Source organism: Rhineura floridana, chromosome 7 (assembly GCF_030035675.1).
Source record: "Rhineura floridana isolate rRhiFlo1 chromosome 7, rRhiFlo1.hap2, whole genome shotgun sequence".
Taxonomy (NCBI): Eukaryota; Metazoa; Chordata; class Lepidosauria; order Squamata; family Rhineuridae; genus Rhineura; species Rhineura floridana.
In genome coordinates this window covers 124,136,298-124,162,480 of record NC_084486.1, presented here as the reverse complement: position 1 = coordinate 124,162,480, position 26,183 = coordinate 124,136,298, and the positions used below count along the sequence as shown (strand labels likewise).

Here is a 26,183-nt window from a genome sequence, read left to right as displayed (position 1 = left end):
GCAAGAGCAACTCCTGTTTTGTTCTTTTGTTCATGTGCCAGAAGGGAGATAGAGTTAGGGTCCTCCAGATGGCTAGGCTTGATTACCTATACCTGTGATGCTCTGATTGACTTCCTCCCGTCGTTAGACAGATATGCTTAGGGAAGCTTATCTGCCCTTCCTACTTCCGCCCTTTCCTTCTTCTCTTCTTCGACTGTCTGAGAGAGAGGAGACACCTTTGTCTCTGCTCTCTCTCCTGAGCCATGAGGGCAACTTCCAAACCTGGGCGTTGCGCCTCCAACTTAGTTAGTTAGAACTAGGTATGCGTTTCCTATCTACTACGTATTTCTATAAAGTAGCTTTTCTTATTTTACTAAGTCTCAGTAATCCTAATGCAGGGTAAAAGCCTGTCACTAAGGAAAACACACACACACTGGCACACATGCATCTCATACCATTGACAATCTCTGCTAATATCTATAGAAATTCACATAATACTCTTCAGCATTTGCTGAAAACTGAACAGTGAAGTTGCATACACACCTCTGTGGGGAGGGAGTTCCACAAATTACAGGCTGCCACAGAGAATGCCCTCTCCCGGGCCGCCACCATTCCAGGCTTCTGAGGGCAGTGGAACTACCAGAAGGGCCCCATCTGCTGAACTTAATACCTAAGAGGGTCTGTAGGGAAGGAGGTGGTCTTTCAGATATTTGGGACCTAAGTCATTTAGGGCTTTAAAACATCAGCACCTTAAATTGGGCCCAGAAACAAACTGGCAACCAATGGTTGTCTCTGCATACAAACTCTATAGGGAAAGGCATCCTGCAGTTGGTGTTCTGTCCATCTAAAGGGACTCTGGGTCCAACAAGCTAGAAATCACAAAAGGGGCAGACTCCTCCACAGAACTGCTGTAGGTGGCGATACTAGGCTTCAAGAGTAATGCAGGGAGACAATACTGGAATGCAAAAGAAGAATTCAAGGAACACACTGCTTGTCAAGGCCAACAACAAAAATATTTATAAATATTAGTAGCAGGAGACCAGCTAGGGAGTAGGATGGACCCTGGATGACATGGGAGTCAAACATGTGCTAAAGATGGAAAAAGAGATTGCAGAGAGTCTGAATGAAGTGTTTGCATTTGTCTTCACAGTGCAAGATGTAAAGCAAAATCCTGAGCCTGAACTAACTTTCACTGGAACAGAGTCTGAGGAACTGAGGCAAATAGTGATGACAAGAGACAAAAATCTAGGCCTTGTTGACAAATTAAAATCTGACAAATCACCAGGTATGGATGGCATCAACTCAAATGTGAACTGCTGATCTTCTAACAAAACAAATCAACCAATATAGCCAAGGACTGGAAAGTGGCCAATACCACGGTTAGCTTCCTGGAAAGATCCAGGAAATTGCAGGCCGGTGAGCTTAATAGCTATTTCAGGAAAACTGGTGGAAAGCACTGTTAAGAATTACCAAGCATACAGAAGAGCAAGTCTTGCTGAAGCAGAACCTACATGGCTTCTGCAGAGATAAATCTTCTCTCACTAACCGAGGGAAGCTCGGAGGATGGCAACATGGGAAAGGGCTTTCTCAGTGGTGGCCCCCAAATTATGGAATGATCTCCCTGATGAGGTACGCCTGGCACCAACACTGTTATCTTTTTGGCACCAGGTCAAGACTTTCCTCTTCTCCCAGGCATTTTAGCATGTGTTTTTAAATTGTTTTTTTTTAAGTGTTTTTAAATTTGTATATTTGTTTTTAATGTTTTTAATTGTTGTAAACCGCCTAGAAAGCTTCAGCTATGGGGTGGTATACAAATGTAATAAATAATAATAATCTATTCGAGTTCTTTGAGAGTGTCAATAAGCATATAGATAGAAGTGGTTCAATTGACATGGTATACATAAGACTTTAAAAAACAAAATTTGATAAAGTATCTCACCAAAGATTCCTGAGTAACCTTAGCAGTCATGGGACAGGGGAGAGGAGCTCTAATTATTTTTTATTTATTGCATTTATATCCCACCTTTTCTCCAAGGTGCTCAGTGGCATACATGGTTCTCCTTCCTCATTTAATCCCCACAACAACTCTGTGAGGATAGGTTAGACTGAGAGGCAGTGAATGGCCCAAGGTCACCCAGTGAGCTTCATGGGTGAGTGGGGATTTGAACTCTGGTCCCTCAGGACTTCATGCAACACACTAACCACTATACCATACTGGCTTTCAATGGATCAGAAACTGGTGAAGGAAAAAGAAGAATAAATGGGCAGTTCTCCCAATGAAGGGATATAGAAAATGAAGTCCCCAAGGATCAGAATTGGGAACCGTGCTTTTTAATTTCTTCATAGATGATCTAGAGTTAGATGTAAGCAGTGTGATAGCCAAGTTTCCTGATGATACGAAATTGTCCAGGATAGGTAAAGACTGTGAAGAGCTCCAAAAGGATATCTCCGAACTGAGTGAATGGGCAGTAGAGTGGCAAATGAAATTCAATGTAAACAAGCGTAAAGTGACGTACATTGGGCTAAAAACTCTTTAATTTCACATAAATGCTCATGGTGTCTGAACTGGTGGTAAATGACCAGGAATGAGACCCTGGGATTATAAATGATAGTTCAATGAAGATGCCAACCTAGTATGTAGCAGCCATGAAAAAAGTGAATTCCATGTTAGGAATCATGAAAATGGATTCCCTATGGGAAAAGGGGCCTATATCATGGTGAGACCCTACTAGGAATATAGTGTACTGTTCAGATTGCCTCAACTCAAAAAGTATATTATCTACCTGGAAAAGGTTCAGAAAATGGCAACCAAAATAATCAAGGCCAGCAACTCCGCTATAGGAAAGGTCACAATATTTGGGGCTTTTTAATTTAGAAAAAAAGACAAGTGGAGGGGACAGATAGAGGTATATAGGATTATGCATGGTGCAGAGAGAGTGGACAGGGAGAAATCTTTCTCCCTCTCTCTCTCTCTCCCCCCCTCTCTCTCATAATACTAGAAACCAGGGCCATCCAAAGGAGCTGAAGGTTGGAAGGTTCGGGACAGACAAAAGAAAGTACTTCTTCACAGAGCATGCAGTTATAGTCTTGTGGGAATTCACTCCCACAAAAAAGAGTGAGGGCCACCAATGCGGATAGATTTAAAAGAGGACTAGACTAATTCATAAAAGGATAACAATTGCTACTAACCATAACGGCTGTGTCTACCACCACTGCTGAAGATAGTATGCCTCTGAATAGCAGTTGCTGGGAATCACAAGTGGAGAGAGCGCTGTTGCACTCAGGTGTTGACTGAAGGCTTCCACTGCGAGTGTGATGAACTAGATGGGCCTTTGGCATGATCCAGCAGGGCTTTTCTTATATTGTTATGCCTTATGTCATGAATATAGTGATAGTTATTTGCCTACATATATTACTACTACTGGATGTTACATTTTGTGTACATATCTGGAAAACAATGGGGTTTTTTACAGAACAATTCAAAATAGTTACATGTGAGCTCTAATCCTAAAGAACAACACATTAATCCAACTAGTATAAAGAAACATGAAAGCTTCATAATAGATGTACGTTGGTAATTATGACTTTGCATTCAGAAACATAATTACCATCAAATGTCAGCAGTTCATGGAAACTGCTATATTTCATTGCATACGTTAAATGAATTTCATCCACATTTACACTGACCCAAGTTTTAAACTTAAACAGTTTATACAAGGCATACAATTAAAAATCAAATTGAAACAAATTATGCAATAATTGAAGCACAAATTTGTTGAAATGCAAAGCAAGGCTTACAAGCCAGTCTTTGTTTTAATCTAATGAATGCCTTGAAAATTCAAGAATTAAATTATGCAACACATATGCATGACATATGAAACAAGAGATTCCTACAATTAATAGGAATAAATAACACCCCCAGTACGGTATGCAAATATGAATGATACAGAATTCTAATACTACTATCCAAGAGACACACAATAGTATAATAAGAACCGCCGTATCCTAATTTTCACATGGCAATAATTTCAAACTGATATTATTATTCTCATTTCCTTGAATAATATCCATACTCCAGGGTCATTTTCCTTCTCATATTCAATATTGGGCATGCTTGTATCAAGATTCCTTTCTTCATATCCTGTCACAGTATCAATCACTGCCTCCTGTCCACTCAATCCACTTTTGATTTATCAGCCACCGTCTTTCTGAACTCCATAACTCGACCCAAACCATTTTAACAAGACATTGACAAATAGCACTCAGTATCGCATCAACCTGTTCCACTTAGTAAACTAAGAAACACTAACTGTGACATCTCTGCATAAGTATTCTATTCCATTCCCCAGACTGATGTATATTAATGAGGAGATGGTATTTGAAATGCTTCTTCCACATCAGCATCTAATATGATCAAATTAGGAAATGGGATGATTTATTAAATTTTGTAGAGCTGAAATATTTCTTTATATCACTATATCTGTGGCTTCAGAAAGTGAGCTGTTGCTTTCAATTTTTCTACTGAAGATGTGCCCGCATTTCACAGACGAATTATTGTCTTTAAAAAGATTGCAAGACGACGAAATGTTATTAAGCAAATGCTCAGTAAAACAAACTAAATCAGTTTTAAAATTCCTAATTTAATGTAAATCTTGGTTGTTTTGCTGAAATTCAGTTTGTGATCTTATTAAGTCTTATTTGCATTGTACTGTTTGCTGCAGGCCAATTTTGAATCTTTAGCATAAAAGGGAGCCTCAATTCTTGACCTGAAGAACATCTAAAATAAAATAAATAATTACAATATGGACATATTTATCTTTTGGGTGAAGAAAATCTATGTTAGTGAATATTTAAAGTATAGGTTCTTTTTTCCCCTTTTTTAACAAAGGGTGGTTTGTATTTTTACAAATTAAGAACTTGCATTTCAGACTGATTTACTTGTTAAACACTTTCCACAGTTAAGTGTTTAATCTTCATTTACAGTTCTAATTTCTATAAGATAAATGCAAAAACCTGATGCAGCACTCACTAAATATATGTTATCTTGCAAATGTTTTTATGCAAGGTTCAAAAACTGAACCGGACACAATATTTGAACACATGTTATATAAAACCCTGAAATCCTTTCTTCTGTTTGGTAGTTTTGTGGGGAAAGGGAGTCCCAGACACACTAAAGCCCAAGCTTGAGCGATGGTAAGAGTTTTATTTTAAATACATTTGATGGTTAAACTTTAAACTAGGATTGAGTTTTAGTGTAAAATATATGTAGTTTTAAAAGTTCGACTAGTTTCATTAATGGCACAAGCTATATGTAAAACAACTTTTTCTCTTAAGAGAAGATTTCTTAATGAATGTCAAAAGTGCTTTCTCTCCATGCATTGAGTCTCTGAAAACTTCCATGGTGAGAGCTCAACGTACATCTCCTTAAAAGGGAAGATAAAACTAGCTACCCTGCACTACATGTTAATAATCAATGGGATCAGCCACATATAGCCTTAACATAAGAAGGGAAAGCCAAATTATCCAGCTCCCTGAAAAAACAAGGGCACAAAGAAAAACAGCTATAAACATAACAATAAATGAGCTGTCTTTACAGTGTTCTCAACACTAAACACAGTTAAGATACTTTAAATCCAGTTTTTTAATCTGTAACACAGAAAATTGGAATGCTTTCGATGCCCTAGCTGCAGACAGGGTTCTGTTCCTCATCAACAAAAAAGTTACAGAAATTCATCACCTAACAATATTTGTTTTGAAATGCTCTTATTTATTTATTGACTCATTCACCCAATTTATATTCCACACAAAGGGAAATCTGGAATGCTTTGAGATTCAAACAATTTATGGATTCACAGACCGTCACATGTTTGTATGTTTATAAAGCTTTTTTAAAAAATATGTTTTTAAAGCTTCTTTTTTTAAAGATGTTTTTAAAAATGTTTGGTTTTAATATGTTTTTAAGGATGTTGTGTTGTAATATATTTTAAAATCTGTTTTTATGATGTATTAGAGTGTTTAGTGCTTTTGTTTGCTGCCCTGGACTCCTACTGGGAGGAAGGGTGGGATATAAATCTAATAATAAATAAATGTCTACTCACAACCTCACGTGCAGAATTATTGCTCTGCAGTAGAAAAATTCTAGGAGCCATCAAAATCCAGTGACACATTTCAAAGATTCGCTTCCAAACGTTTCCCAAATCTTTCCTTTTTCGCTCTCACACAGCCACGTGGAAGCTGCTTCCCTATGACACCAGCAGCTGTGGTCCATGTGTTTATACGGAACCACATGGTTAGGGCCAAATCATGTGGGTCTTTCCCATCCAATCCACCATGCTCACATACCACTGCCATGGCAGATAATAGCATGGGGAAGTAGCTTCCATACAGTGGTAGGTAAGAGTGAAGAGATCTTTAATTGCAACTATCACCTAAAGATCCTCCTAGCCCAAGGGATTTTTTAAAATCCATTCTCAATCCATAGACGCACAACAAGAGCACGCATTTCAATGTCTTCAAGACTTTAGGTGTTCTGCCTTAGTTTTCAATTTCCTTCAGATATGCTCTCTAATTCCCAAAAAGGGAATATTAAAAATATTAGGCTGACAGAAATTTAGTATCAGTCCAACAGACAAACTTCTGCACGCACAAGTTCATCTGCTTGATGATACCCCACAATAATGTTCTTGAGCATTCTGTATCTTCCACAATTACTACATGCTGACAGCCAATTGCTCTCTCTATCAGGTGTAACACATTTGCATCCATCAACCTTCTTGGTATATAAAAAAAAGAAACCATTATGTCACCAAAACAAAATTTTAAAAACTCAAGAATTTACATACAATTTATTTTTTATTTTATTTATTTATTTAAAGGTATTTATATACCGTAATTATCAAAGTTTCAAAGTGGTGTATTTACAAACATCTCTCTATACAGTTAGTCATTCAAACCAGAGCCCTTAGACTGAATGCGCCTTTCTCGTGTTTCTTACTCAAATTTCTAAACCATCAGTGGCCACGGCAGGTATAAGCAGAGGCTATGATTTTTGTAGAACAGCTGGGATGTTTTGAGATTCAGTTTTTATAGATCCATTAACAACAGATAATATTTCAAATTTTGATTGCGATTTCATACATTCCAATCTTCACACAGATTACTTAATACCAATAACACTTAGTATAGGTTACCTCCTTCAAGCTGACAGCACAATTGGAGCTGCATACAGTTCTGTCCACCACTTACACAAATTCAAATATCAGTTTTTTAAATCAGAATTGCAAAAGTCTAATTTCATCCTGAGCCCAACACTAGTGCAATCACTAGTAACATCAGTGTGACTACCCTGCAAATCAAGCATTTCTTATTGTGTTGCTCTGATATAGCAGTGTATACAGGGCCGGCTCCAGGCATGCAGGGGCCCTTGGGCATCAGCTTGCCCTGGCCCCCCGGTGGGTGGGTGGGTGTGCACGTGTGTGCATACACGTGCACACGCAGACCCCCACGGCCCCCCTACCTGTCTAGTCTTTACCATTGCCCTTAATGAAGATGGTGGCCGCGGTTTCCCTAAGGGGAATGAAGCCTCCGCCACCATCTTTGTTGATGGCACACGTGCATGCTACGCGCGCACATCACTGCCATCAACTAAGACGGCGGCAGCAGCTTCAGTACCTTAGGGAAGCTGCGGCCACCATCTTCATTAAGGGCAATGCTAAAAAGCCAGCTGACAGGTAAGTGGGGGGCGTGGGGGGGCGGATCGCGGAAGGGGAGCGGAGGGCCCCTCAGGGGCTCCTGTAGCTCCAGGGCCCTCAGGCCAGTGCCCAGCCTGGCTGCCCTTTAAAACCGGCCCTGAGTGTATATACCATACTCTAAGTATCAAGCTATTATAATACTGAACTACTTTAAACTTTAACTTTAAACTTTGGGATAGGAAGATACAGGAAGGACAAGCTAATTCAACTTCTTGCATTGACACTACATAACTCTCAAAAGTTAATAAAGGATAACTATCACCACAGGCAACAAGGAGAGGAACACAGAACATAATATATTATCTAGTCAATCTTATTCTCCAAGAGCAAAATTGTCATACCTTCTTGTTCTGCTCTTTGATCTTGATCTCTGAGGCCGATATAATTTTCCTCGCCCTCTTGATCGGCTCCGACTCCGTTTTCTCTTGGATCCATAGGAAGAGCTGCTGCTAGATCGATGCCTGTGCCTAAAACAGGAACAGATAACAAAAAACCCCTCATAAATAAGGCATAAGAAAGTTAGGAAATTTTGCTACCACTGAGCTAGACTCTCTGCATGTGACAACAACAAAAAAGAAATATATGTGTGCATACATAGACTGTGACATATAGCCATGATTTTCAGACTCCATATCCAATTTTACAGAAAATGTCCCAGACATGCAGCAAATTCAAGATCATCACAGCTTTTGGCAAAAAAACAAAACAAAACAAAAAGGACTGGATGAGAAAACTTTTTCACAGCTCCAAACTTTAAATCATCCCATGCATATTTTTCTATGGAGAATATTATACAACATTACACCAGTTACATTTTCAACTGGGGCATGTACACGTCCTTGCTCATCCAATTGCCCTTAACTTTTAAATCAAAACACATATGTGCAATGATCAAGGCAGTCATACAGAATAAAAGCATTGCACTGATATTCATAAAACAGCTATTTCCAATGGTAAAATAATCCAGCTTCATCCAAATACCCAATGGTTACAGATCTTGTGATATGCAGATATGCAAGGACAACTCAACAGCAGCATAGGAATTCAGACCCAGAAGCTAGCATGTGGGAGAGCACATCCCTAGACAATCAGCAACAGATATGAACAGCCAGCCATTTTAAAGCAAAATTTTGATGTCACCAGGGACCAGGATAATCATTATCATCAACTCTGATCCAAACTCATGAGAGTGGCAGGCCACTTGCACAACAGTGCTTTTCCACCCCCTCCTCTCCGCTGCAGCCCTGAAAATCTGCTTCTGAGGATCGGGGACTCTGGAATACTGGCAGAAGGGGCACAGCAGCTTCAGTGTGAGAAGAATTAGCATGGATCAGTCCAAGGAACCTTGTGCAAGCACAATGGGGGCAGTTTATAAGTGGCTGCAATGAGAAATAGGAAGACAGAAGGCCCCATTGCATGAGAGACCTCTCACTCACACAAGCCTGGATTCAAGACAGTGCTTTTTCCATATGACAAGAAAACAAATGTTACAGCCCCGTACAGTTGGCAAAAGGTATAGTTGTGTAGCTAAGAAGCCTGCCAGGAGTTTTCTCTCTTTAATTACAAGCAAAGGGACCCACTTTGCATTAGAACCACAGTGCTCATGGAAGGTAGGTTTAACTCTTTCCTCCCTAGCCATGATACCAAAGACACCTTCCCCATAGCACAATTGGCCTTGGAGGAAAACTTCTCACTGGTGCCAATGACAGCTCTTTCATAAGCCTAATTGCAGCACAGGGGGCAATCTTCATCAAGACTGTAGCTGGAAAGGAAGAGTTAAACCTCTTATCCCTGAGTGCTGCAGTCCTAATGCAATTTGGATGGCTGCCTGTGATTAAAGAAAGGAAAGGCAGGGTTTGATGATGAAGAAGATGAAGACCTCCTGATGTGCTTCCTCACTACACATTCAGTCTAACATACAATTCAACTCTCAAAAGATATAATTTGAGGTTGTAACAAAATTTTGAGGTTATAGTGAACTTTTATCAGATGACTATCCCAGGAAGCATATCTATCTCAGAGTGTGTTTGGGAGGTAGCAAGGGGGTAAATCAAAACCAAAGTACACAAAACTCAAACAGAATAAAACAGATCCCAGTGAATTCAGGATATTACAAAATTCCCCAAATTTGTCCAGAAAAATTTCAGTATACATTTATTAAACATCTCAAGAATCATAACTACCATTATCACAGAAAAATATTATTTCCCATCTTTGGAATTATTTCACTTTGAGGGGCAGACTAGATTGCTAGAGAGAAAGGCTGTAGCTCAGTGGTAGAGCCTTGCAAGCAGAAAGTCCCAGGTTCAATCCCTGGGATCTCTGGGTAGGGCTGGGAGAGATTCCTCCCTGAAACTCTGGAGAGCCACTGCCAGTCAGTGTAGACCAGCCTTTCCCAACTAGTGGGCCTCCAAATGTTGTTGGACCACAACTCCCATCAGCCTCAGCCAGCATTGCCAATGGTCAGGAAAGATGGGAATTGTGGTCCAACAACATCTGGTGGCCCACTAGTTGGGAAACGCTGGTGTAGACAATACTGAGGTAGATGGGCGAATGGTCTGACTCAGTATTAGGCAGCTTCCTATGTTCCTTCCTAAGCAGGGTCCACATATTTTGGCTGGCCTTGGTAGCCAGACAATATCTGCGTTTCCCTCAACCCTGACACTTTCCTGGCTCAGAGGAGCAGGTGAAGTCTTACCCCTGGTATGGTTTAGAAACTTTAAGAATACTTCCAAAATGCAACTCATCATGGATTTTTGCACAGCTCCAAGCTTAGGAGAAAGGGAGAAACTCATCCATGTTGAACTATACTTTGGGAATGCTTGGAACACCTTCGAAGTGCATTTCCAGCACCTCTGAAATGTAGCCCAAGGTCAGGATATTCCTCTCCAGCTCCAGGCTTGGGAGAAGGGCAGGACTCATCATTCTTGCCACACAGGAATACTTGCTATCAACGAGTTCTCAATAGAATCCAAAATTTACAGAACAACCCTATGCATGTCTACACAGAAGTACATCCCGCTAAGTTCACTCCTACATATGAATCTGTACACAGGATTGCAGCCTTAGACTTCTGAAGTGAAAGGATTCATCTGATCCGGAATATTCCTATTTCTATGATACTCCAGAGGCTAAAGATCTTCTGGATCTTCATGTCATAGCTACAGTAGCGGCTAGCGGAGCAGTGCAGATGGGTCTCAGTGGCTCTTCTGGCTTCCAATATCACAGGCCGCTGCCACTGACTAAGGAATCGGCACAGGAACCTTGGTGCACACTGGCAGGAGCATCAGATTGACTTCACTGGACCACACCAAGTTCCCCACACCTCATCCCTCTCGATCTGCAGCAGTGATCCACAGTGTTGAGAAGCTGGGAGATCAAAGAAGCCCCACAGACCACTACTGGATAACCGATATGATGTCCTCCAGATGTTGCTGGAGTACAACCATCATCCCTACAATAGGCCAAACTGGCTAGGACTGCCCTGTCATATTCAATTAATTCTACTTTAATACATACGCAGATTTTTCATCATGAAAATAATTAGAATTTATTTACTATGTAAAGGTTTATAAAGGGCTGGTAGCCTATCCAAGCAGAAATTCCTTCAGGCGAAAAGGTACACCCCAGAACTTCCCAATCAGGAGCTTGTTTATAGCAAGAGAAATTTCAAAAGCAAAATGCTCAGTATAGCTCCTACGAAGCCATCAGCAAACAAGTATGTGACTTGCAGTCAGCTTTATTGTATGACAGTGAGGAGTATGGGCTTATTTTAAAATGGAAATTATGTCTTTCCTTTCATGTCTAAAAGCACGTATGGGGAACATGTGCCCTCCAGATGTTGCTGGACTACAACTCTCATCATCCTTGACCATCATCCTGATAGGAGTAGGCAACATCTGGAGGACCACAGGTGCCCCACCCCTGCTTAAAAGAAACCTTCAGGATGATGTTCAATGCTATTTGAACTTCAGTTTGAAATGAAATCATTTTGTGCAATTGAGGACTATAGGTTAGATCCAGAAATAGGTGCTCACACAACAGGGTTTTCCTAGTTCCTTCTCTCACTACAGGCAGTTGTATCCCACCCTTAAAAAAATAAAACATTCCCAATGCTCAAGGGACCATCTGGAACAGTATATGATGGGGTACTGATGGTTGCAGCAGGAAGATGAAATTGAGAGAGTTTCGCAGAAAAAGAACCTGTTTCCACATGGCATCTCTGGATCCAAGCCTCTTGGATAGATACAACTCTGAATTCATAATTATATGTCAACTAGTGCCTCAATTATCTGGATGAAGTCTTTCAATGGTAGATCTTTCTTATTTTATTTATTTATTTATTTAAGCCATTTCCATACCACTTAATATATATAAAAATAAGTGGTGTACAGAAGATAAAACAACAAATATTATAAAAATATACAATAAAGCCACAATACAAATGCATACATAAAACAAATTAAGAAATATTCAAACAATTGCCTTCTTGAGTTCCATCTTTTATCTAACACTTTTTGTTTTCTTCCAAAAAAATTGAAGTTGCCAAAGCAGGCCTGGTGAGGTTGATAAGCCTTTATTTTTTTCAACAGCAATAATTATCTAATAAAAGAACAATTTCCATCCAACATGTTTTATTAACTATCTGTAATAAATTCTGTATACAAAAGGCAAGATCTCTCAAGGAGTGCACTTTGAAATAATCTACCTTTATGTCAACTTTCTGTACATCAGTTACTATTATAAGTGGGAAAATGTTGCCATATATTACCAGTCCCTAACAGACGTATTCCTCCTCAGGAATCCAGTCAGGCTGGAACAGGAGCTCTGCAGCCACCTTTAGGGATCATGGGGAGGGAAGGGGGGGACATGACTTTGTTTTCTTTCCACACTCCTGAAACTTTCCCCTCCTGAGATACATAGCGCAGAAAGGCTCGACTTTGGGGCAGGCACACTGCCCCAAACCTGAACATTTTATTTCTATTAATGAGAGTGAGCTAATATCTGGAGAGTTGTAAAGAGGAAAAGGCAACCATTTTCATTCCTACCTACTGAAAACTCCCCATATAGTTCAGGGGATTTTTTTTAAATGTCATTTGCATACATCACTTCAATCCTAATCTCCAATTCTAGGAAACTTCCTCTAAATTGTTGAGAAGGTCAAATCTGACCCTTTCCCCTAACTGATACACTCAACATTGAAACATTTTAAAATTTGCCTTGACAATGCCAATAGGGTTCCCTATACCCATAACAATACAGTAGGGCCCCGTTTCTCGTCGCTACACTTTTTGGCATTCTGCTAATACGGCGCCAGCGGGGCAATCAGCTGGAGCTGGGACTGGAGCTCCCCGTGCTCCGGCTGATGTTGCCGGAGATGGGGATGTTCAGGTGTAGCGCACTACACCTGATCTTCTCCTCTTCCTGCACAAACAGACCCCTGAGCTACAGCTGATCCCGCCACAGGAGGAGGAGGAAAAGAGCTTCTCCTCCTCCGGGGTGATCAGTGGGTTAGGTTCCAGACCCCCACAGTACAGCTTATCTTCTCCTCCTCGGGCGCGATCAGCGGGTTAGGTTCCAGACCCCCACAGTACAGATGATCTGCTTTTCGGCGGGGGTCTGGAACCTAACCTGCCGTATGAGTGGGGCCCTACTGTAGGTTGGAGGGGGAGGGCTATGGCTAAGAGAGAATGGGTTATGATAGTCATGCAGTGTCTTCCACTTTTAATATTGCATGTTAAATGTCAAGCCGAGCATAGTTTGGATCTCCAGCTACACATTCCATATCAAAGCACCCCTGAGGTTACAGCAAAGGTCAACCTGTTTAAATTGCCCCTCAGATCCTCACCTGCCCTAGTGTGCTGAGGAAGAGGAAATGGTAGCAATTACCAGAGCTTCCTCCAATCAGATCCAGCCAGTCAGGTCAAGCCCAGTCAAGGGAAAGCAGATCAGGTGGCGGGCAGCTCCCAGGGGGCTCTGCTGGCTGAAGAAGCAAGGATCAGAATCATCCGAAGTCTTAAGGTAGCTGGCAAGGCCTTTCTTTACTGTGGTCCTATCTCCTGACCAGAATTAAATGGCCTGCAACTGATTCTGCAGTTGCATGCTCCTGCGTGGCTGTGGAACAGGCGAAGCTAAAGGACAGCCAACCCAGTGGCCAAGAATGATGAAAGAAATATGTCCTCAAGCAAGGGTTGGTATTAAAAAGTTTGGTATTCAAGCAATAGGCTAACTCTACATCATCTGAATGGGATCTTTGTCAGGCAACACAGGAGCTTATGTTAGATTCAGCAGGAAATACTTTGCTAACAATATGTCTCACGGCATGGCACTCAAGATGTTCTCAATGGTTCGTTCCATTTAAATACATATTTCTCTTCATCTGAGAACTACAATTTATTTACTGAATGAAAATTAAACAATTGCTTTTATCAATCACTATAATTTAATTCTTAAAAGATCAGGCAGAATCCAACATAACCTTGAGATGTTATATTATCTTAACAGCAAGAGATGATCCCACACTAAGGTCAAGGCAGAGCTGCTAGCCAAATCCTCAAAGCAAACACTTAGATCTTGCAGGATTCAAATAAGCCAGATGGTTCTCATCCAGCCTTCAGGGTCTCTTCAAGCTTGGTGTTATCTGTCAGATAGTCATATCTGCATGTAAGAGAGATATTCATAAAGCTGCATGTCATCTGCATAATGTTGGCATTGCAGTTGATATTATCCCACTATGTCCCTTCAGGGGATACATGTAAGTATTAAAAACAGGAACAAGGGAAAAAAACAATTGAAGAGATTCTACCTATCAGAACTTTCTGAAGAAAACATTTTTGCAACTTTCATCTATGACTAACTACGAAGAAATTAAACAGATTTAGTGAAATTCCATTTAATCTTACTACAAGGTCCAGGTACGTCCAACAGCACATTGTCATCTATAATGAATGCTCAACAAGCTATTTTGTCTTCTATAAAAATAATGTCTGGTATCTAAGTCTGCCAGTTTCTCCATAGATTACTCTGCTGGCATGGGTGGAAAAGAACAGACTGAAAACTGGGAGGCAGTTTGTGTTAACAAGGAGGCAGGCTTTTTCACTGGCAACACCAGGGTTGTGGAATGCCCTTCCTACTGAAATACAAGAGGCCCCATCCACACTGACATTCTGCCAGCTCTTGAAGACACACCTGTTTAGGCAAACATTCCCCTGAACTAGAACTTTGATCCAACTGTTTTAATTGCTTTTTTAACTGTTCTATGGTTATGCTTTTTAATAGGCTTGTTTTATTGTATATTTTAAATATAGGTGCTTTTACTATTTTGATGGAATTGTTTTATTGTGTATGTTAATTAAGTATGGATTTTATGATTGATGTTATGCTTAGAAACTGCTTAGAAGCCATTACGGCATGTAAGCAATAAATAAATCAACAAATGATAATAGACTGTTTGGGGGACCTACAATCTTGTACCTTGGAGAGAACCTCTAATTAAGTCACTCCCATTATACCTTTATTTATATAAAAATTCTAGCTCACCCTTGCATCTATACACCAGTCAGGATAACTTACAACAATTTAAAGTCACAATACAACAAAAATATCTTAAAATACAAACGATAAAGCGATAAAATGCAATAGAAATACATAAAACATATCACATCACTCCATCTCAGCCTTTCCCAATCAGTGTGCCTCCAGATGTTGTTGAACCACAACTCCCATCAGCCTCAGCCAGCATTGCCAATGGTCAGGAAAGATGGGAGTTGTGGTCCAACAACATCTGGAGGCACACTGGTTGGGAAAGGCTGCTCCATCTAAAAGCAACAATGGCAGAGATCACAGGTACAAATTACTTTCATAGTTCATACTTAGCAGGCACAATTTGAGTCTAAAAATGTATTTACCAGCTGGTGAAGGACAGCCAGAGAGGGGGCCATCCACTCTTCACAGATAAAGGTATTCCATAATATTGGCACAGCCACTGAAAAGAGCCTATCTCTTGTTATCATCAGCCATGTCTTCACCCTAAGTGGGACAAAGAGAAGGGCCTCTCCTTCTCATTTTAGGAAGTGGGCAGGATGACATGAGAGGAAGCAATCACTCAGGTATCCTGGGCCCACGCCCATTTAGGTTTTAAAAGGTAAGCACCCAACACTTTGATGTGCCTTAAAAGTAAACTGACAGCTACTACAGATGTCGAGAATAGGTCAGCATAGTCCCATGGTTGTGTGCCCACTAACATCTTTGCTGCTGCATTCTGGACAAACTGCAGCTGCCAAAGACTTTTCATATTTCCAAAAACTACATATTTATTTATTATTAAATGTATATCCTGCCATTCCTTCCAAAAGTTATCCAATCACAATGTAACAAAGCCCTATGGTCTCATTTCCTCAGAAATGGGTGCAGTCGGCACATCAGTCTAATCAAAGCAAAGGCACTCCTGGCCACTACTGTCACTGATCATCCAAATATAAAGCACTCCCCAACTGCAATTTTAATTTTTCAGTTAGCACACCTCTATCCAAAACACATAGAATCCACAGTCCAGATTCTGTCTCCAGAAGCACATCTGTCTTATCTAGACTGAGCCTCAGCTTATTAGTTGCCATTCAGTCCAATGCCATCTTCGGGCACCCCTTCAGAACCCCAGCAGCTTTCTCAGTCCTAGATGAAAAACAGGAACTGCCAAGCCCTAAACAACCTCTCCTAGAGGTTCTAAGTAGATGCTGAATAGATGGTACAGAATCAATCCTGGAGGGACACCATAGATTAATAATGGTCAAAGTGCCAAAGCGGAATCCCCCACAATCAACCTCTGGAACTGACTCCAAAGGACAGAGTAGAACTACTACAAAACAGTGCCTCTCAAACCCATTCCACCAGGACGTCCAGAAGTCAAAGAAATCAAATGCAACTGAGAGGTCCAGCAGAACTAACAAGGATGTACTTACCTGTCTAGTTTCTGAACTAGGTTATCTACCAATGTAACCAAAGCTGCTTCAGTCCCCAAACCAGGCCTGAAACTGGGTTGAAATGAGTCATGATCATCCATTTCATCAAAGAAAGCCTAGAGCTTAGGAACTGCATAGGGTAACTTTCAGCAACCTGGTGCCCTACAGAGGTTTTAGACTTCAATTCCCATCAATAGGGGTGACAGTAATTGTCCAAAACATCTGGTTAATACCTTATTGAGTTAAGGCGGGCACTGCTTTCCCCAGCTGATGGGAGACATCAACAGCCAGTAGCTTGATCCTCACACTCATGTCAGAGCTATTTGTGGGCCATACGATCAACATAAACTAAAGAAAGGGGCAAATATTGGCATACTTAAGAGGCCTGGAAGCAAAGAATAAAAAAGTGGGAGAACAGAGGTAAAAGCGACAAGAAAATTTAGTATCTAGAAATACAGTTGTTTAATAATGCAGTGACAGTGCAGAACCCAGAGAACCAGGGACATGCTATCCAAAGTTTCAGGCAAACAATCTCAACTCATGAGTCATACATTTCTAATACACATTTCCATATAAATTCCAATTTTCTAGTAGGCATATAAATATAGATCACTAGGAAGACTCACATCAGGATAAAAATGAGATGGAAAGGGGAAAGAAACAGCTACGGTAAAGGTGCAGAACAGACAGATGAAAGAACCTGGAGAGAGGGAGTGCCTTCATAAGGGAATGGGAAAGATGGACAAACCCAGCAGAGAAGTAAAGATGGGGTTGGAATTCACCCACCCACTGAGCTACAGCCCAGCTAAGAACGTACCTATAGCCCACAGATATTTCTATCAAACTTTAAAAAGCAGGGAGATTGGGCAGCTATAGTGAGTGCACCAGGGGAGCAGGAGACTTGACCTCCTCTCTGAGATATTGTACTGCCCTACAAATTTGTCAAAATGCAAACACAATTTGGGTTGGTCTTTCACAGTCCAATCCACTTGCTGTGTAGCTTGGAAGAATTTGGTAACATGTGCCTCTGGAGTGGGCAGGGGAGGAGGAAGAGGGGAGGGGAGGAGGAAGGGAGAGGAGAGGGAAAAGAGGGGAAAAGCAGGTCTGATCATCTGCATGCTTATTGAGTTCAATGGGATTTACTCCTATGCAATCATGGTTAGGATAGGAAAAAACGACCATGGGGGAGGAGGAGGGGGAGGGGAAAAGGGATTATATTGGAGGGGGGCAAAGGGAAGGGGAGAGGAAGACAGGTTTGATCATTTGCATGCTTATAGAGTTCAGTGGTATTTACATCCGTGCAATCATGCTTAAGATAGGTAAAACTGACCATGGGGAAGGGGAGGGGGAAGGAGGGAATTGGAAGGTGATGAGGATGGGTAGGGAGGGCCGTAGGGAGCGGGAGGGGAGGGGCAAGAGGGAGGGGATAGGAGGGAGAAGAAGGGAGGGTTTGATAATTTGTATACTTTTTTAGTTCAATGGGATTTATTTCTGTGCAATCATGTTTGAAAATGGAAATGGACTGCCTTCAAGTCGACTGGACTTATGGTGACCCTTTGAATAGGGTTTTCATGGTAAATGGTATTCAGAGGTGGTTTTACCATTGCCTTCCTCTGAGGCTGAGAGGCAGTGACTGGCCCAAGGTCACCCAGTGAGCTTCATGGCTGTGTGGGGATTCAAACCCTGGTCTCCCAGGCCGTAGTCCAACACTGACCCGGGGGAGGGGCAGGGAAGGAAGGAGCAAGGGGAGGGGGAGGGGAGGAGATTAGATGGGTGGGCACTGGGCAGAAGGGAAGAGGGGAAGCCCCTTTCCTTTCCAAAAGGAAAACATTGTGAACAGTATCACTGCTTGTCAGCGTTTCCCCCACCGTTTTATTCTACAGCAGGCACATGTAGCCTCCCACCCAAACATAAACCAAAGCTGTCCCTGGCCACATCCACACCAGGCCTTTAGTTCACTTTGGACAGTCATGGCTTCTCACAAAGAATCCTGGGAAGTGTAGTTAGTGAATGATGCTGAGAGTTGCTAAGAGACGCCCTGTTCTCCTCACATACCTTCAGAGTGGCTGGCTGTTAAACCACTCTGGCCACTGGAGCTCTCTCAGTGGAACAGGAGTCTCCTCTCAGCACCCTTCACAAATTACACTTCCCAGAATTCTCTGAGGGAAGCCATGACGGTCTCAAGTGAAGTCAAAGTCTGGTGTGGGTGTGGTCCCCTGATTAGCTAAGCCCAGCAGCTGGGAGTCTGGCTTTTAGAACATTGACAGTTGGTTCTTACTGAGCATGCCCAACGTTATAATTGGGTTGTTAAATTTCTTAAATTAATTAAAAATCAGCCAGGCATTTTTTTTAACTTTTAAACTGTAGAAGATGAAGGTCAGAGTATGGGGCAAGGTCAGTAACAGGATTACAGGTACTCTGTGAACATGGCTGGTTTTTAATGATTATGAGAACTCTGACAGAAAAAAGTCCAAAAGGGCTCTGGGTTTTTTTCACTCTTTTTAGACTTTGAACTCTCTATTCTCTCTGACTGTTTTGTGTATCGCCGTGAAAATTGAGAGGCTTTTTAAGCAAGCGTTTCTGAATTCAGGACTATAAGTTTTGTAAGGTTTTTTTTTGAAATGAGCTTATGGGAAGCATGAGAATGGCATGGGGGGTATTTTCAATTTAACATTGCAGAATGTGAAAAATCCATGCTGGCTATAGTATAAAGCCACTCTCATGGCTGTATAATTTCTACCATTTACTGAGCATCTTGCTGGTATTTAAGTATTGGCTCATTTCTGTTCACTTTCAAAAAGGATATCAAACAGTGGAGGCAAAACTGTTTTGATTCCATTTCATGACAGGATATCCACGAAGATTTATATAGTGTGAGCAGGGTTCTCTCAGTCTGAAATATATTAGGAAACAATTTAAGGTCTGGAAGCTACACACAGCCACTAGGCCTATAAAGCCTGAAGGGTCTTTACTGATTAAAACTCCAATCCAATGCAGTAAGCTCTATTAAAAGTAAGCGCCACTGGGTTCAATGGGACTTACTCTCAGGTAAGCATATACTGGATTGCAGCCTAAGACCTTAAAAAAAAGCCACCCTACAAACACACTTGAAACTGTGATTGTCAAACTGGAAAAGTTCAGAAGACATGCAAGTAAGCAGAGGACCAGACTGATGTTCCATCTTTTCTAAAGCTAAATTCTTAATATTAAGAGCTGATTCAGAAGCTAACAGTGCCAGAATAGAATTAACATTGAATAATTGCAAAGTGAGGGGACCGACCATATTAATTTTAAAAAGTATTGCAAACTAATATATGAAAAAATATTTTCAGCCTTCAAGCTGATGATGCATTTTTACTGTAACCTTTGGTGTCAAGCAAGCTGCCTTCACTTTGTATAAAAACCTCTCCCTTCCAGGCAGAGATTACCAAAAATGTTAAAGTGGGAAAGACAACGTCAATATTCTGTTAAGCAAAAGAAATACTCTCATTTATTCCTATCTGGAAAAGTAGTGTTCATTAGACCTACCTGTGCATTCTTTGCCATGCTTTTTCAATTTAATAAGTATTACAAAATCTCAAGATACAAGATAAATAGCAATAAATGAGATATATTATATAACTCCATCATACAACTGGAGTTTCAAGTAAAACCTTCAAAGCACCCAATTAGATATTTCAGAATGAAACTTGTTCAGAATCTAGCAAAAAATAATTATACTGCAAGGTTATAGGTAAAAAAGAGAACTTAAAGACACTGGAAAAAGCTACATTTATTCTCAAAAATCTATGCAAATAAGATATTCATACTCCCTACATTTCTATTTCTCTTCTCATCCCTTCCATTGTTGCTAAAGGACTTTATATTGGTAGGTAAATTGTTAACATTAAGATTTAACACGATATATAGATCTAATTTAGAATGGCCAAGATTTTGTTCTGGGGAAGAAATTGGTTCATCACAGGTTATTCTTACGGAGATAAGGAAAGGGACCATAAATAGGAGGTAAACACTGGTTCTGAACCTGGAAAAGTACTAATCAGTAAACAAGCAGGAAGGCAGAATGATGAGAGTAAAAATAAATGTTTCTTGAAAAGTATTATCGGGGAGTCATTGACTGGACCAGAGACCGGGCTGCATTCCAATCACGAGAATTACTATCTATAAAACAGATGCCCCAAATTTATGGAGTACCATCAAAGATTTATACTACCCAGGGAGTGACAAGTGGACTAAATTCCCAATCCTCTCCTTCTACGTACCTCAGTGGCATATTCAGAATCAACCAGATATGTCTGTAATCTAATTTCTTTGGAGATTTACACTACATGCTGCTGTTTCAGCTAAAGCAACATCCTATGCTAGCCAAATGAGGCAGAGCCAACTTGCATTACCCACTTTGCACTAAAAATCTGGTTGGTTGTTAATGTTGTCCCAAACATACTGAACTTAGCATTGCACCCATGCAGGAATCCAGAACCACTTCAGTGGTCTTTTAGATGATATGTAAGAAGCCAACAGCAGCTGTACCTTCCTCTCCACTACAGTCTCATTCCAGAAAGGTGCAGCAAGTTGGAGCAGAGCATTCACACAGTAGTGGTGTACAAACACCAAAGCAAGCAGAATATTTTGTTTTGTTGCACCAACACCAAATTTTTATGCCACAAACTATACACAATTATCTCAGCATAACAGAATATAGCATCAGGCTGTGAATTATACCTGCTAAATAATTTTAGCAGCCTTTCCTACAGAAATATTCAAAACCCAATACAAGTTCATTCATTTACCTCTTCTCATATGAATGTGAACGAAACTGGAGATCTCGAGACCGTGACCTTGACTTTCTTCCCGATTTCTTACGGCTGTAAGTTCTACTATCAGAAGAACTGCTTGAAGATGACCTCCTATGATGTTTCTTTTTCCTTCTGCTTCTGTTCTCTTCTTCAGTGTCTGATGAGCGGCGACCCATTTTAACAAGCTATTTTTTAAAAAGCCAAAAGCATTGTAAAAATCAGATAAAGTCTTAAATCTTATCAAAAGAAATCCTACTGTACCATTACCAATCTCCATGCACTACTCTTCAGTTTAGACCTAAACCTTAACTTAACATTAACTAATACCACTGCATGGATATTTGGCAACACAGTTTTCTTGAAAATATCATTGTGTACTCTTTTCCATTTTTGGAGAAGGGGCAGTGTTTTTCCTTTGATTCTGCCAATATTGTTGACTTTTAATACAGACCAACTTTCCATTTGGTTTGAACTGAGGCTGCAATCCTATACACATTCGCTTGGAAGTTAGTCCCATTGAACTCAATAAGAATTACTTTTGAGTAGATATTTATAGGACTACACTTTTAATCCATAAATAATTTCTACAATATTTTACTTGGGTGGGAAGAGTATTTTTAGCATAGCAAGTGCTTAAAAAGCCACATCCCCACAATGCATGCATATGTCTGTAGTCTCATGCACATTTGTTGCAACTAAACAATGAACATACTCTGAAAAGTATATGTGCATGCAAACACACACATACACAATTCCCTCAAGCAGGCACTGATAAAATGAATCAGAACTATCATGATAAATTAATATTAAACCAGACCCAGTATTTCTTTGTTACACATTACATCTCTACCTAACAGAGCTGAAAAAGGGGAGCTGAAAGAGGACACATGGAAGGAAGAACAGGGCCAAACACTCTACTCATATAGGAAAATGCTTGCAAACCAAAGTGCCACTCAGACTGCAATCTTGAACTCATGAGCCAGCAGTGCATTCTTGTTGCTGAAAAGCCAATGCAATCTTAGCCTGCATTAACAGAAGCATAGCATCCAGATCACATGTGATATGCCTTTTTCTGTGGTGGTACCTGGTACATGGAACTCCCTGAGCCAAGAAGTTATATTATCTTCATCTCAATTTGTGTTCTGCCAGCATCCAATTGATCAAAACTGATATCACAAGGATAGATAGATGCCTTTAGAAGACTGAAGTAACACACACAACCCAACTCACTTCTTCATGGGTGCTTTAAGGGAGCTTTCCTCCCACACAGGATTTTTGAGTTTGATTACAAACTTGGTATCTATAAAGTACCTGAGGGCTTGTGCCAATTCCTTCTGACCCAAACTGCAGACCAGTAATAAACAGATATCAGCATGAATAGGCCAGTCCAGAAGAGTGATCTTAAACAAAAGGTATCTTCCTTATTTTTATTAGATGTCTTACCCAGCCTTCACCTTAAGGTCCTGTATCTTTTCCCACTCTTCTATTTTCATGCCCCCCTAATTTAGATTAAATTATAGGAGGATCTAAAAGTACAAGACAGTTACTTTAACTGCAGTGTTACCCTCCAACTTGCTACATCTTATATGGAAGGGAGCTTCAGAAAAGGTAACACAAGACAAGGCTACAAACAACAACCCTGATGTTTACTTCTCTCAATGAAATTAAGAGGGCTTACTTCCAAGTAACTGTCCAGATCCCCTGAGCATGTGGAGCATTATTTATTTATTTATTTAATTTATTAGTCGCCCATCTGGCTGGCTGTCCAACCACTCTGGGAGACGTACAAAATAAAAACATACAAATACATTAAAACATTAAAAATCTCAAAGAAGTTCCATCTTTTTTGTGGAGAAGAAAGGAAAAGGCTTTCAACCTAACAAATGGATGTTGTTTTAGGGACTTACTCCCAGGTAATTATGCACTGGATTCCAGCTTAAGACTTTGTCTTCATTAAAGTTTAGAAACAAAGTGGCAGTATGATGAACATGAACAAGGCATAAACCTTAGCTTTGCACTCAGCAAAGATATGTGGCAAGCTATTGAGACTGAGAACATGAAAAATAATTTCTTTGTAAGGTGGAGCAAAGAAGACATTTTCCTATGGATCTGGCCTCCTGAGATGAAGGAAAGTGTTCAGGGGGAAAGAAATGAAGATGCAAACCTAAGATAAGGATGACAAGGATTAGAACATGAATGCCACAACTGGCACAGTCAGTAGGAGCTTGTTGCTCTCAAGCTGAGATCCTATGCACACTTACCTGAGAGTACATCTCACTGAATTCAACAGGACTTTCATCCAAGTAATCATGAATAATTATACTGTCTAAGAGGAACAAGATGGTCCATAAGCCTGCCTAAGGAATAAGTCAGGCCTTCACTGTTGCCTGCCACACTATGTTCTGCCTGCTCTATGGCTCACTAGGTGAAGGAGGGACTGTATATATATTGGCACTGCCTCATATATTGGACGTCAATTACACTTTGCAAAGAGGTGGACACCATTGTCTTAATACTATAGGCCAAAAAGTGGGAGGCGATAGACTTCCTTTTCCTATTGGAAAAAGAACAAGTCATTTTACAGTAAGGGTCAGCAACTGGAGGATCTTGGTTAATTTATCCTCATCGTCAACTTAGAGCCAAAACAAAACAGACAAAGAGGCCACATTGGAGGAGAGAGATGTGTAGCACCACTACCCTTCACTCATTTTTTTCCTAAATAATCCTGAGCAGGAATCTAGTGCAACAGGGCAAGTATGGGGCAGCATGATAACAGTGCATAAAATCAAGCATAGTATAGACAAAGTGGATAAGGAGATTTTCTCCTCTCATTGGGGCCATCCAATGAAGCTGAATGTTGGAGAATTCAGGACAGACAAAAGGACCTACTTCTTCACACAGCACATAGAATTCTATGGAATTCACTCCCCAGCCACTAACTTGGATGACTTTTAAAAAGCAGACAAATTCAAAGGGAGCAAGGCTATCTATCAACAGCTAATCATAACAACCATGTTCTACCACCACTGTTGGAGGCAATATGCCTCTGAATACCAGCTACTGGGGAACAAAAGTAGGAAGAGGGCTATTGTGCTCGTGGCCTGCTTCTTAGCTCCCCATAGGCATGTGGTTGACCACTGTGAGAACAGGATGCTTGGCTAGATAAGCAGTTGGCCTGATCCAGCAGGGCTCTTCCTAAGTTCTTAACAGAGCACTAGCATCATGCTTTGGGTGTTGGATGGTAAACAAATGGCCCCCAGTTTGGAGAAGGGCGGGGCTTACCACAGGCAAGAGCTCCTTTCCTTTTTAGAGGCCTTTAAAAGCCCTCTCCCCTGCGAAGCCTTGAAAGATACGTAGGAAAGGTATCTTCAGACAGAGGAGACTTTTCCCCTCCTCCAGTTCCGAGAGACTGGAGACAAGACAACACAAAACCCAACAAGAACCAGTACAGAGTTGGGAGTAGTGGCGGCGGGCGTGAGAAACACCTCAAGAATCACGAAGCTGAAGCGGGGAATTCCTCCCTCAAGACTGGAGAGAACGGCAGGATAGCAACGCGGGTCTCGGAGCCGCACATACCCCTTAGCGAAGCCTAAGGAAAGGGGGAAAGATTTTTCACCCTCCCTATGAAGGGTGAGGCGAGACGTAAAGCTCGCTGGCCTCTCTTTCCCCGCGGAGGCCCGTCTTAGAATGGAACGTCTCCTGCCGGGCCTGATCTTTCACTCCGTCCCTGGGCCGGGTGTGTGTGTTTTTCTTTTCTCCCCCACAAGGCCCAAAGCCCAACGGCGCTATAGCAACCATATCAACCCCGAGCCACCGGAGCGAGCCCCTTTACCTGCGAAGCCTGCACGCCCGCCAAAGGCAGTTGAGCTTCCGTAGTTTGAGCTCAGCGCCTTCGTCCTCCTAAGCGCCAGCCAGGCCTTACTAAGCTATCCCAGAGTTCATCTATTAGTGCAGCCCAGCAAAGAGTGCGGAATGGATCGATTGAAAGGCCAGCCTTCTCCATGCTCTCTCGGCGTTCTCACGCTTCTCTGCTGTACGGTGGCATGTTTAAAATGAAATAAGTATTTTTGGCTGCATAAACAACAAGCAAATCTAACTAATGGTCATTGTAGGATTTTCTTTCTTTTCTTTTTAAATGCGGGTGTGGGAGCTATTATTCATGCCCACCCTTTCTTCCTTACCTTCTGCATCCCCTCCCCGCCTCATCCCCAGGAAAAAAAGAGGGTGGGGAACAAACCCGAATAAATCACAGAATTCTGTCTGTATAAGTTGCACTGTGATTAAAATCGCAATGATTTATCTGCAAATTGCTTTAAAAACGCTGCAATTTTCCTTCCTTAGAAATGATGGGCTTTCAGAGGTGAGGTGCAAATTAGTTTCCCAGTTGAGACTATTTAGGGTTGTGATTGTTGCGGGAGGAGGGATTGTTACACGGCCTGTTGGAGGAGCTAAGAATAAAATTTATCGTTTTTCATTTAACCTAAGAGTAATTAAAGAAGCTCACTCTCTCCTGGAATTCATGCCACACTGACACTTCTCCCCCTTCCCCCCCCCGGACTTTCTGAGAAAACCATTTCCTTTCTTTGCTGTAAAGACGAGACGCTATTGTCTGACCGGGGTAAAGTAGCCGCTGTTTGCTCTGGATGGCTTCTGCGTGGTGGGTCCAGAAGAAAAGGCCTGGGTCTTTATACAGCCGGGTG

At 41.2% G+C, this 26,183-nt stretch overlaps 1 protein-coding gene across 7 annotated transcripts in view; it reads right to left on the bottom strand.

The window, feature by feature from the left end:
• Positions 1-26,183, bottom strand: part of RSRC1 (arginine and serine rich coiled-coil 1) — a 355,437-nt gene extending 329,254 nt beyond the window's left edge. For 2 of the 7 annotated variants that reach the window (XM_061637159.1, XM_061637165.1), the window contains exons 1-3: positions 22,568-22,591; positions 21,478-21,668; positions 8,072-8,197 (exon numbers count right to left, since the gene is read on the bottom strand). In XM_061637159.1, coding sequence (XP_061493143.1) covers positions 8,072-8,197; positions 21,478-21,668; positions 22,568-22,576 — 326 coding nt within the window. In that variant the 5' untranslated portion in view covers positions 22,577-22,591. The other 5 variants (XM_061637160.1, XM_061637162.1, XM_061637161.1 and 2 more) reach the window with 5 other exon arrangements.